Source organism: Indicator indicator, chromosome 1 (genome assembly GCF_027791375.1).
Source record: "Indicator indicator isolate 239-I01 chromosome 1, UM_Iind_1.1, whole genome shotgun sequence".
In the NCBI taxonomy this organism is placed as follows: domain Eukaryota; kingdom Metazoa; phylum Chordata; class Aves; order Piciformes; family Indicatoridae; genus Indicator; species Indicator indicator.
Window position 1 is genome coordinate 130938160 of NC_072010.1, and position 12797 is coordinate 130950956.

Here is a 12797-nt window from a genome sequence, read left to right on the forward strand (position 1 = left end):
GATCCTTTTGATGCTGCAGTCAGATTGTGTAAACAGAGAGAGGAACAACCAAGCTCCTAAGGAAATGGTTTACAAACATTATCAGGTTTGAAAAAATCACAGAACCCTAGACTGGCTCAGGCTGGAAGGGACCTCAGAGCTCAGCTCCTCCAACCTCCCCACCATGCCCAGGGACACCTCAGCCAGACTCAGCTGCTCAAGGTCTCATCCAGCCTGACCTTGAAAAATACTTCAGTAGTACCCAATTTGGTGTCACTGAAGTGTGAAACCATCACAGACAGGATCAGGCTCATGTTTGCTGTACCTCTGTTGTGGACTTCTGCAGATTTGCCTAATTCCTTGAGCACTGCCATAGACAAAAGGCTCTGCTCTGTAAGGGAGGAAAGATAAAGGCAAGGTCATGGAATCCTAGAATGGGCTGGAAGGGAGCTCCAAAGGCATAGTTTGAAATAAGATAGAATCATGGAATGGGCTGGGCTGGAAGGGAGCTCCAGAGGGCATCCATCCAACCCCCTGCACTCAGCAGGGACATCCTCCACTAGAGCAGGTTGCTCACAGCCTTCTCCAGCCTCACCTTCATCTCCAGCCATGGGGCCTCAGTTCCCTCCCTGGCCAACTTCTTGCAGTGTTGCAGCAGCCTCCTGCTGCACAATTTGTTCCTCACATCCAATCTCAATCTGCTCTGCTCTCATTTCAAACCCTTGTCCCTGCTCCTGTCCCTGCAGCCCTTTGGGAATAGTCCCTATGCAGCCTTCTTGGAGCCCCTTCAAGTCCTGGCAGGCTGCTCTGAGGTCTGCCTGGAGCCTTCTCTTCTCCAGGCTGAGCACCCCCAGCTCCCTCAGCCTGTTCTCACAGCAGAGGTTCTCCAGCCCTTGGATCATCTTTGTGTCATTGCCGACTGCGGTTTGCTGCCTTCCTGCCCAGGCAGCAGCAGGAGCTTAGCCAAGCAGAGCTGAGGTGGTGCAGTGGGTGGTGGATAGCTGAGAGGATTCCCTCATGGGCTTGTGGGAGAGCAGCTGGAGAGTCACTGCAAGCACAGCTGGGCTGATGAGCAATTGCTGCAGCCTCACCTGTGCTGCCTCCTTAAATGGCCCTGCTCCAGCACACAGCAAATGCAGCCTGGGAGTGAGGGCTCTGGGGGGCACCTGAACATCCCAGTCCTGTGGTTCTGGGCAGGACTTGCTGTTTGGTTCCTGTATGGCACCTTCACCCCATCCCATCCCTTCCCTTGTATTGTTCTTCAGTGTCCAACAGCCACACATGAAAACACCCACCCCAGGATGTATTTCTGGTAAGTGAGGAGCAGCAGGTTCTGTGCAGTCTAAAATAGCTGCCAGGGAGCACCAAGAATAGCCACTGAGTGCCACCCTGCCAGCCTGGGAGGCAGTTCAGAGAGCAAAGCAAAATGGAGGGCAGAGCTGTGCTGCCTGCAGTCACTAACATCTACCTGGCCATTTTTGCTTTGTTTTGCTTCAAGCTTCTCATTAAGATCTCCTTGGCTTTGCTGACTCATTTCTATATTGTCAAAGGCAACAGGAAAGAAGCTGCCAGGATAGCAGAGGAGATCTATGGAATAGTTCCAGGTAAAGTAAAACCATGTAGGCTCTAACACTGAACTCTGTCTTTGCTGCACTTTTGTGACTGGGAAGTGAGGAATCTGTTGCTAAATGCATGGGGGAGTGTTGGAACCTGAAGTCCCTTCCACTTCTGGGGGCTCTGCAGTGCTGGCATTGCTCAGGTATGCAAAATATCAGACTCCAACCACTGCCCAGACAGGGAGAGGGCAACATGAAGGGATCCTGCAGGAAGGCTGCAGAGGGACTTTTGCTGAGGGGGTCTGGAGACAGGCCAAGGGGGAATGGTTTGAAGCTGAGGCAGAGCAGGGTTAGAGTGGAGCTGAGGAAGAAGTTGTTGAGTGTGAGGCTGGTGAGAGTCTGGCACTGGCTGCCCAGGGAGGCTGTGGCTGCCTCCTGCCTGGGGGTGCTGAAGGCTGGATGAGGCCTTGAGCAGCTGAGTCTGGTTGAGAGGTGTCCCTGGGCATGGAGGGGAGGTTGGAGCTGAGCTCTGAGGTCCCTTCCAGCCTGAGCCATTCTGTCATCCCCAAGTGATTTGGGTCCTTCCTGCCACTGCCATAGCAATAAGCAGCCAGGTGATGTATCCCTGTGGCTGCACTAATTAAACCCACACAGCACTTCAAGTTCATCATTAAGGAGCTCTGCTTTTCCTGCCTGAGGATTCCTCTCAGCACTGGGAGCTGGCAGATCTTTGTGTGGTATATCCTGGGGGCACTTGCTTGGTGATGAGCTGTGCCAGCACAAGCAGGCAGGCAGGTGAAGGTGAGCAGAGCATGGGCAGTGCCAAATGGGCCCTCAGAGCAGAGGGATGGAGATGTGGGCAGCAGAAATGCTGCAGCAAGGGACTGGTTTCCAAAGCCCTTCTGCACAGGCACCAGTGGGTTGTTCATTTATCTGTCATTCCCCACAGTATGCTCCCAGTCCTGTGCTGCTCTGCTTTTCACTCCAGGGGTCTTCCTGCAGTTGTGGGCAGACACAGATCAAACAGTTTCTGCTCCCTGCAGGTTCTTACCAAAGCGCCCTGAAGTTTAGCAGGCCACAGCCTATTTTTATCTGCAAGTTGCCGTTTGCAGACAGCCATGCTGGGATCATCTTGCAAAACACAAGGGCATGTGGTACTGCTGCTGGGGCTCAGTGCTGGGCTCCAGCTGCAGCCTCACAGCCCTTTCTCTCTCCTGGCAGTGAGGGGACACAGCAGCAGCAGAGCTGCTCCATTGCTCTGCAGCTGCTCCAAAAGCCACAGCATTGTCAGACATGGCACTGACAGCTGGGAGGGGAAGAAGTGCCCCATATGGGAACTACATCTGCCACAGTCTGCAGGCAGGTAGGTTGCTGTGGTTGCATGGCAGCATGCAGCAGCATGAGCTGCTGTGGGGCATGTGAGTGCGCAGGCAGGAGCTGTACCTGCATGCAGCCTGTGCCAGCACAGGAGAGGGCTCAGCAAGGCTCTGCAGTTCTGCTGCCTGACCTGTACTGAAGCTTCCTACTGGACAAGGGCCCCAGGCTGTGTCACATACAGCCTCAGAATGGCTCAGGCTGGAAGGGACCTCAGAGCTCAGCTCCTACAACCTCCCCTCCATGCCCAGGGACACCTCTCAGCCAGACTCAGCTGCTCCTCATCCAGCCTGGCCTGGAACACCCCCAGGCAGGAGGCAGCCACAGCCTCCCTGGGCAGCCTGTGCCAGACTCTCACCACCCTCACCCTCACACAGCTCCACTCTAACCCTGCTCTGCCTCAGCTTCAAACCATTCCCCCCTTGGCCTGTCTCCAGACCCTCTCAGCTAAAGTTCCTCTGCAGCCTTCCTGCAGGATCCCTTCAGGTCCTGGCAGGCAGCTCTGGGGTGCCCCTGGAGCCTCCTCTTCTGCTGCACACCCCCAGCTCCTTCAGCCTGTGCTCCAGGAGAGCTGCTCCAGCCCTTGCATCATCTTTGTGGCCTCCTCTGGACTCTCTCCAGCAGCTCTGTGTCCTTCTCCTGCTGGGGACAACAGAACTGGAGGCAGGATTGGAGGTGAGGTCTGAGCAGAGCAGAGCCAAGGGACAGAATCCCCTCTCCTTACCTGCTGCCCACGCTCCTCTGGCTGCAGCTCAGCACACAGCTGCCTGCTGGGCTGCATGAAGGCACTGCTGGCTCCTGGGGAGCTGCTCAGCACCCAGGACCTCCAAGGCTCTTTCTTCAGGGCTGCTCTCAACCCACTCTGCACCCAGCCTGGATTTGTGCCTGACTCTGAACTGAGTTTGCCTGTCTCAGTCCCCAGCAGGAGCAGGGATTTGGGTATGTTTGGGTATTTCCAGGAAAATGTTCCTCAGTCCCTGCCTGCTTCCTTTTCCCATCATTTCTCCTGGTGCAGCCTATCTGGTCCTTAGGAAGCTGCTGTTATATTGTGCATCTGCCCTTTCCATGCCAGCCTCCAGCCTCAGCAGCCCAGGAAGGGCCTCCTAAAGAGATAGAAACAGCAGTGGTAAACCCTAGCCCCATGGGAAACCATGGTTAAACCCCAGCCCCATGAGCTGGAGTCCTTTCTGGCTCTTGGGAAAGACAAGGAAACTCCCTTGGCCCAGGCTGGGACCTCTGCTGTGTCCTTGCCCTCCAGTCCCCAGGGCTGTGTCTGTGCCTCTCATTGATGTCTCCCTGCCTCAGCAAAGAGCTGGAATAGAGAAAAATGGGAAAACACAAGAGGAGAGGTGTCTGCAGTGCAGTGGTGCTGGGGCTGCTGCATTCACACAGCTTGCTCCTGTGCCCTGGCACTGGGCATGCAGCTGCCCCCTGCAGAGGTGCAGCACTCTCTATCCTGGTGTGGCTGGAAGCTTTCATACAGGACTGGTGAATCTGCTTTCCTCTTGAGCCCCAGGGGCTTACACTGGACTGCCTGCCCCTGCCTGTCTGTAGTAGCTGTGCTGAGGAGCTTTGTTTCATGACATCTGTATTAAGATAAGGGCCAGGGGTAGCCTACAGGAAGGAGTCTCAACAGTTCCACAGCTCCACATGATTGAGGAAGAGCTGTGAAGCCTCATGCAGAATTTATTCTCCCATGTCTTTGGTGAAACCTCCAATGGGGAGGCAGATGGAATCTGGCCCTGGTAGTCTGTGATGGAGGAGATTGTTTGTGGAATTGTCAGCTCAGGCAATAAGGCTGCCAGGGACACGCTAGAGTTCCTCTGCTGGCCAAGCCAGCCCCATGTCTCCCTGCCAGGAGCCTCCTATGAAACTGCAAGAGAAGCTGGAGCATGATTTGTGACAAGAGCTCCTTAGGAAAGGGAGGCTAAGGTGCTTTGGAGCAGAGCTGCAGGGCTCTGGAGTTCCTGGTGAGTCCCTGCAGCACTAAACTCCTGGTGTTGGCTGCCTGGTCCGAGCTGGTTCTAAAGGTCCTGCCAAGAAGCTTTTGTTGAGGTCCCTTAGCAAGCAGCCAGTTTGCCCAGGAGTGCTGAGCCCTCAGCTGCTGTGCTGAAATCGGTTTACCCACCGCCCCCAGGCTGGTTCCAGTCCCGATCTGCGTTCGCACACAGCTCCTGCCCTGCTGCTCCCCTAGCTGACTCGGCTGCGTGTGTGTTGCAGGAAGCTGGGCAGACTGCTCCCCTCTCCACGAAGCTGCCTTCCAGGGCCGCCTGCTGTCTCTGAAGACTCTGCTGGCACAGGTAAAGCCCTCAGGTAAAGCACAGCCTGGCAGGCAGCACAGCTTCTGCTGCGCTGCAGCTGGGAGGTGGTGCTCTGCTGGGAGGCTGCAGCAGGGCACAGCAAATGCAGCGGTTTGCAGGCATGCCTCTGGACCTGCATTCGTTGGGATGCTGGGGGCAAGGCCAGGAGCAAGGCTCTTGCAGCCTACTCTAAGGTGAGCAGAGGTCCTCCCAGCAGAGGAGCATTGCTGCCACCTCCTGAGCTGCAGACTCATGGCACAGCAGCGGTGCTGCACAGCAGCGGTGCTGCACAGTGCAGGGCAGCCGCCAGGCAGCCAGCAGGGCTCTGCCTCTGCTCCCCAGCGTGTCTGTGGGATCCCAGCGCCCAGGAGCTGCGCCCTGGAGCAGGCAGGAGCGCTGCTCTCCCCCTCCTGGGCAGGGTTGCTGTCTCCCATGGGTGCTGGAGGAGCTGGCTGAGGGCACTGCTAAGCCACCCTCCCTGCCAGAGTGGGGTCTTGTCCGGGGATATCTGCAGGGCTCAGTTCGGTGGTGGCCAGCGACAGGACAGGAGGCAGTGGGTACAAACTAGAACACAGGGGTTGCACCTGGGCTTCAGGAACTCCTCCTTTGGTGTGAGGGTCCTGGAGCCCTGGAACAGGCTGCCCAGGGAGGATAAGGAGTCTCCTCTGAAGGCTTTCAAAACCTTCTTGGATGTGTTCCTGTGCTGTCAGGGGGTGTCAGACTGGATAATGCCCAGGGGTCCCTTCCAGCCCCTGCCGTCCTGTGACTGTGGTTGTGCAGGAACAGATATCAGGGCTGTCGTTTGGGGCAATAAAGCCCTGCAGTGAGGCATCTGGCAGCCACAGCCCTTCCTCTCCAGGTGCAATGCTCCCTGCTTGGTCAGACAAGAGGGACTGGACCGTGGGTGGGATCTGTGCCACCAGGTGCTTACTACCTCTGAGTAAAACACGCTGGGCACCCCAGGTAGGCAGGACACAAGTCTTCTGAGGGGCAGAAGCAGCTGGAGTAGTGTGGGAGGAATCATCTGCCAGAGGAGCCTCTTGCTCTCCAGTGGGGCAGCCAAGGTGCCCCTCCAGGCTGCTGATACCTGTGCCAGAGGCAGCCCTGTTCAGGGAGGTGAATCACAGAATCAGAGAATGTTAGGGGTTGGAAGAGACCTCCAGAGAGCATCCAGCCCAAGCCCCCTGCCAGAGCAGAAGCACCCAGGGCAGCTCACACAGGAACACAACCAGGGGGGTTTGGAATGGCCCCAGAGAAGGAAGCAATCAAAGAATGCCCCCAGGTGTAGCTCCTGGTGCTCCCTAAGGCCATGGAGCCCTTCATGTGCTGAGCTGTGACCTGTGAACAGCTACAAGCAGGAGGCACAGCTTGGCCCTGCTGCCTCTTTAACACCACCAGCAGCTGCTGTGCTTGGGGCCCTGAGCCCAAGAACCCAGCACAGGCACCTCCCCTGGCACCACTGCCACCCTCCCAGGCGGCCCCACGGCTGTGCCGTGCCAGGCTCCAGGCGGCTCCGCGGCTGTGCCATGCCATGTTCTGGATAGTCCCGCGGCTGTGCTGTGCCAGGCTCCAGGTGGCCCTGCGAGCCCCAGAGCAGCCGTGGAGTACAGGCAGGGCTCTCCCCTCCCCTTCCCTTGCAGGGCTTCAACGTGAACCTGCTGACCACTGACTGTGTGTCGGCGCTGCACCAGGCCTGCCTCGGGGGCCATGTCGCCTGTGCCAAGCTGCTGCTGGAGAACGGTGCCCAGGTGGGTCCCTGGGGGTGCTGGGGGAGCAGAAGGGCCCAGAGCTGCCTGCATCAGCAGGGCTGTTGAGTGGGCAGTGCCAGGATGCAGGCAGATGGCAGCAAATGCCAGGAGGAGCAAGCTGCATGTTGGGCTCCAGAGTGTGAGCAGAGAGGTGTTGCCCACACCCTGGTTATCTGCCCATGCCATGCTGCCTTGCCCACCTCCTGGCCCCCTCATGGCTGTGTTCCAGCCAGTTCTGCTCACTGGTTTTCTATGAAGGTGAGCAAGCAGAGGAGGCACCAACCAGGAGTCCTGGCTGCCAGCTCTGGTGTAGCTCCAGTCCAGCGTCACTTGCTGCTGCACCACTGGAGCATGCTGAAACCCTGGAGATGGCAAGGACTGGCTTGGGACTGGGCACCTGGTGGGCAAAGGAGCTGAGTCAGCAGCACTGTAAGCAAGTCAAGGGTTCCAGTGAAGGAGGACAAATGCTGTCTGGGAAGGGATCAAGGGCAGATGGGTCACTGCTGAGCTACCCAGAAGAAGGTCTCCAGACATCCCTGCCTGGGCCACTGCTGAGCTGCCCAGAGGACAGCAGGAGGTCTCCAGACATCTCTTGCCAGTCCCATTCTGTGAGCCCAGGGCTTTCTGCCACAGTGCTCTGACCCCTTGGCAGCGAGGCTTCTGTGCTTGCACTGGCACCAAAGTCCTCTGACTCCCCTCTGGCCCAAGACTTCTCCACACCTTCCTCTCCCATGTCTCTCCTCTTCTCCCTGAGCTGGCAAGCATGCCATGGCCTCTTAGGTGCTTGCACAGGCACTGCTCTGCTCCAGGCTTGCTGCAGAAGTGGCCTGTGAGAGCTTGCCTCACACCTAACCCCAGCAGCCTTATCCCCTGCACAAGCCAGGGGCTGAGCTGTCCCTCTACAGGCTGCTGGGGGCTGGCTTCCTGCCAGGGTTTTCCATCAGCTGTGGAGGGAGGGAATTCCTTCTCTCTGATGCACACAGCTACAGGCAAAAGCATGTGAGCAGAGACCCTCCCAGGCTCCTTCTCTCTCAGGGAGTAAGAGTTGAGTTTCCATCAACACTTAGCTTCCTGCAAATGTGCTTTCAGGTCAAGGCATGGAGCAGGAGGGAAATGTTTGCAGCTAGAAAGTAAAGGGATTTGCATCTCAGCCTGTTCTGGCTTTCTGTTGATCCAATCTAGAAAGTCATGGCAGCACTCAAGAAATAAAATCTGCTTTCAGAGATTCACAGAATGGGTTGGGTTCGAAGGGACCCCAAAGGTCATGCAGTGCCAACCCCCTGCCATGGGCAGGGACACCTCCCACAAGCACAGCTTGCTCAAGGTCTCATTCAGCCTGGCCTTGAACACCTCCAGGCAGGAGGCATCCACAGGCTCCCTGGGCAGCCTGTGCCAGAGTCTCACCAGCCTCACTCTAAAGAATTTCTTCCTCATCTCCAGTCTTAATCTGCCCTCCTCAAGCTTCATTCCATTCCCTCAAGCTCCAATCCATTCACTCCCAGCCCCTGTCAAAGGTCCCTCCCCAGCTCTCCTGTACCCCCCTTCAGGTACTGGAAGGCTACTCTAAGGTCTCCCTGGAGCCTTCTCCTCTCCAGGCTGACCAGCCCCAGCTTGCTCTCAGCACTGCAGGAGGAGCATTCACAGCAGGCAGTGTCACTGCTGCTCTGGAAGAAGGACAGAGCTCAGAGAAGGTTGCAGATGTTGTGCCACATTGTGCACCCCTGGGAGCTGCTAGGGACTCGATGATCTTGGCTCTGTGCCATCAGCTCTGGAGCGGAGCAGCAGGAGCAGTGCTGCTGTGCAGGGCAGGCACGCTGCAGGGGCCTGCTGTGTGTGCAGGTCCTGCTGAGCCTGTGCCTCTGTTGCAGGTGAATGCAGCCACCCTGGCTGGGGTGACTCCAGTGTTCAATGCCTGCTGCAGTGGCAGTGCTGCCTGTGTCAGCATGCTGCTGGAGGCTGGGGCCAAGCCGCAGCCCGGGAGCCACCTGGCGTCACCCATTCACGAGGCCATCAAGAGAGGTAAGGCTGAGGCCTGGGGGGAAGCAGACAGCATCTGAGGGATGCATCTGCTCTGGGTATTAAGGGGGCTGCAGAAGTGTCTGTTCATCCTGCTGCAGACCAGTGGGCTGGGTGTACCCCAGCTGAAGAAGCTGTAGCTCTGGTGCCTCAGGACATGGGGGATGGTGGCTGGGGCATGGCAGGGCTCTATGAGCAGAAAGGTCTCTTCCAGCCTGGGGCATTCTGAGACTCTTGTGACTCCTTGGTGGTAGCTGGGTGCATTCTGCTCTGCAGCACCTCAGTGCTGGCTCTTCTCTCCACAGGTCACAGGGAGTGCATGGAGATCCTCCTGGCTCACCAGGTTGACATTGATGAGGAGGACTTGCAGCATGGGACCCCACTCTATGTGGCTTGCACCTACCAGAGGACAGACTGCGTCAAGAAGCTTCTGGAGCTAGGTACAGATGGAGAAGGGGCTGGGGGAGGGCTGGGGTGGTGTAAACCAGCACTGCTGGTCTCTGGAGGCTTCCTCTCCCTTGCAGACATCATGGATTACTTCTACAGGAGGTGTTTGTGCAGCCTCAGCCTGTGAGACTGCTTCGAGGCTATACAAAATGTGTGCCACACTCATGAGGAATTGGTGCTTTCCTCACTAAAAACCCCTAGCTGCAGAGACCTCCCTGGGACTGCCTGAGTGTGACAATAAAACGCTTCATTGCCCAGGGTGGTGACAGGCAGCACTGGCTGACATTAGAGACCAAACCAGCTCCTGATTGTGAGAAACTGCCATGGATGCTGCAGTAAAGAAGAATGATGAGTGCAGGTCCAGACACAGCCCAGGAGCCAGCATCCATTCCTGCTGGCACTGTGTGTTAGCTGCTGTGGGGTCACTGCCAGCTGCTGCAGCTGTGGCCTGGCAGAGTCAGGGCAAGCACTTCCCTTGCTGTGTTCCTTGAGTTACTACAATGAGATCATGGGATCACAGGCTCACAGGATGTTGGAAGGGACCTCTGGAGAACTTTGAGTCCAACCTCCCTGCCAGAGCAGGGCCATAGAATCCAGCACGGGTCACACAGGAACACATCCAGATGGGGCTGGAAACTCTCCAGAGAAGGAGACTCCGCAACCCCTCTGGGCAGCCTGCTCCAGTGCTCTGGGACCCTCACCCTGAAGAAGTTCCTCCTCATGTTAAGGTGGACCCTCCTGTGCTGAGATACCTAAAGGGGTTGTTTATTCCCCCTGGTAATTAACTGGAGATGCTCTCTGTTAGGTTTGATGTTCTTAGGAAGTTTGCAGAGCACAAGGTAGGCTTTGCACACCCAGTGGGCTGAAGGTCAGGTTCATCACAGAGAGGATTTTCTGGCTCAGGGGAGTTCCACACAGCAGATCAATTTTGCACTGCTGCTGCTGAGAGAGCTGAGGGAGGCTCTTGTGCCACCCACCCCCAGCCACCTGCTGAGGCTGCTGGTGGGAACCAGCCTGTGTGCTGGGGGCTGAGGCAGCTTCTGCTGCCTGCCAGCTCTCCCCATGCCCTGCTATTCCCTCCAGGAGCCAACGTGGACAAGGGGAAGCACTTGGACATGCCGCTCCACGCTGCTGCCCGGAGCTCCAGCCTGGAGCTGGTCACCCTGCTGGCAGACTACGGTGCCAACCTGAGGAGCAGGAATGCTGACTTCAAATGTGCCCTGGATCTCGCCATACCCAACAGCAAAGTGGAGCAGGCACTCCTGCTTCGGGAAGGTAAGGCTCTGCTTCCTCCTCCTCTTCTTGTGGAGTAGAACAGGTTCTATTCCCTTTAGCCAAGGACACTGCTGGGTGGAAGTTCTCTTCCTCTTCTCTTTCTCCTCTCTCTTCCTCTGCCCAGGTCCTGCCAGCCTCGCCCAGCTGTGCCGCTTGTGCATCAGGAAGCAGCTGGGGCGCTCCTGCCTGTCTGCCATCCACAGGCTGCACCTGCCTGAGCCTCTGCGGAACTTCCTCCTTTATCGATGAGCCTTTGCCTGCCCTGCCCTGGGAAAGAGAGAGGAACAGAGGGTTTTTTTACTCCAAAAACAGTGTCTCAAAGAAAAACAAGCCAAGGCTCCTGTGGTGGGTTGAAAATTCCCCCAGCGTTCAATTGCCAGCCCAGCCCAGTTGGGAGGACAGGAAGCTGTGCTGACAAGCAAAGCTACAAGCTACAATGGAATGCAATGAATGTGTACAAACTATACAATGTTTACAGATGTTTACAAGTGAGAAACAGCACAAGAACCCCCCTGGACAAAAACCAGGGATGCCAACAACAGCTTCCTCTTCCCTGCCCTGTTCCCGCTACCCACCCTGTACCCAAGGGACAAGAGAAGGAGCAGAGTAGCTACTCAGCCACAATAAAAAACAGAGCCAAGGTCAGTGAAAGCCAGCAGCAGCTCCAGCCAGAGCAGGGGAAGCAAAAAGAAAGTTTACCTTACAGCTCATGTTTGTTTTCTATCCAGTGGGAGGCGGCTATCATTGTTTTCCTTTTCACATCCAATGGTGATTTATTTACATCCTACCACTTTCTCTTCAAGATCTGTGGCAAATTTTCCAGGCACAGCCTGAAACTACCCCAGCTTCATTCGCTGCCTGCTGTGGCTGTCACCCATCGGCTGCTAGGTGACAGTGCACATTAAAAACACTTCTGGCAGCCTGTGAAGGGTACCATGGCTGCAGTTCCTTCACAGCCTGCTGCCATCCACCTGACAGGTGTGTGGATGCCTGTGCACACATCCACCCTCCCCCAGAGCCCCCTGCATCCAGTGTTTTATTTATCTCTGTGGTGTCTGTGCACCTTCTCCCTCTTGCCCATCCACTCTCACTGTTAAACCAAGGGAGTAGCTGATGGGCTTCCACCAGTGTGAGCAGGAGTCACAGAGTGTGAGGGGCTGGAAGGGACCTCCAGAGAGCATCCATCCAAGCCCCCTCCCAGAGCAGCAGCACCCAGGGCAGCTCACACAGGAACACAGCCAGGGGGCTTTGCAATGGCTCCAGACAAGGAGACTCCACAACCTCTCTGGGCAGCCTGCTCCAGCCCTCTGCCATCCTCACAGGCAAAAAGCTTTCCCTTCTCTTGCCCTGGCACCTCCTCTGCTCCAGCTGGCACCCAGTGCCCCTTGTGCTGTCCTTGGCCAGCCCTGAGCAGAGCCTGGCTCTGTCCTCCCCACACTGCCCTGCACATCTTTCTCCCCAGCACTGAGGGCAGCCCTCAGGCTCCTCTGCTCCCAGCTCCAAGCCCCAGCTGCCTCAGCCTGGCCTCACAGGGAGATCTTCCACTGCCTGCAGCAGCTTGGGGGCTCTGCCATGGACTCTCTCCAGCACTTCCCTGAGGTTCTTCTTGAGCTGAGGAGCTCAGCTTCACAGGTCTGAGAGGCTGATGATCCATTCCTCAGGCCATGAGATGTAGTGCTTGCAGTCTGACCTGTGCATGCTGGTACCAATTTTCCCTGCCCACCCCTCTTAAGCCGGGGGGAATTGACCTGCTGAAGCCTGAGTCCAGCCTGAGCCCAGCAGCCTTTCACCTCCTGTCCCTGCTCCAGCATAAGCAGCCCCTCTGATTCAATGCTAATCCCTTAATTTCACTTTCCCTCTCTGGACACAGGTCTAATGTGTACTTTCCTAAGATCAGTTCAGCACAAGTAGGATAAATTCAGCACAAGTAAGGTCAATCCCACAAAGTCAAATCAATCCAGCACAAGTAAGATAATTCAGCAAAGCAAGACCAGTTATGCTGGCAGCAGTGTGAGTCTGAGCCTGCAGTGCCCCAGCCAGGAGTGGATGCAGTTTGCAGGCTGTGCACACACTGGGTGCTGTCTGCTGCCCATAAAGCTGGC

At 56.7% G+C, this 12797-nt stretch overlaps 1 protein-coding gene across 1 annotated transcript; it reads left to right on the forward strand.

Moving 5' to 3' along the window:
- Window positions 1–1405: 1405 nt before the first annotated feature.
- Window positions 1406–10944, forward strand: ASB11 (ankyrin repeat and SOCS box containing 11). Its single transcript, XM_054383277.1, has 7 exons — window positions 1406–1583; window positions 5130–5209; window positions 6850–6957; window positions 8826–8976; window positions 9279–9413; window positions 10504–10695; window positions 10820–10944. The coding sequence occupies exons 1-7, from the start codon at window positions 1406–1408 to the stop codon at window positions 10942–10944; spliced, it is 969 nt and encodes a 322-aa protein (XP_054239252.1).
- The last annotated feature ends 1853 nt before the right edge of the window (window positions 10945–12797 follow it).

What these genes read in the sequence shown, in the direction of transcription:
- ASB11 (XM_054383277.1), top strand. Translation starts at nt 1,406, where the DNA reads ATGGAGGGCAGAGCTGTGCTGCCTGCAGTCACTAACATCTACCTGGCC. An exon ending in TGAAGACTCTGCTGGCACAG is followed by an intron (nt 5,210 to 6,849) that starts GTAAAGCCCTCA and finishes CTTCCCTTGCAG; the next exon opens with GGCTTCAACGTGAACCTGCT. An exon ending in CAAGAAGCTTCTGGAGCTAG is followed by an intron (nt 9,414 to 10,503) that starts GTACAGATGGAG and finishes TATTCCCTCCAG; the next exon opens with GAGCCAACGTGGACAAGGGG.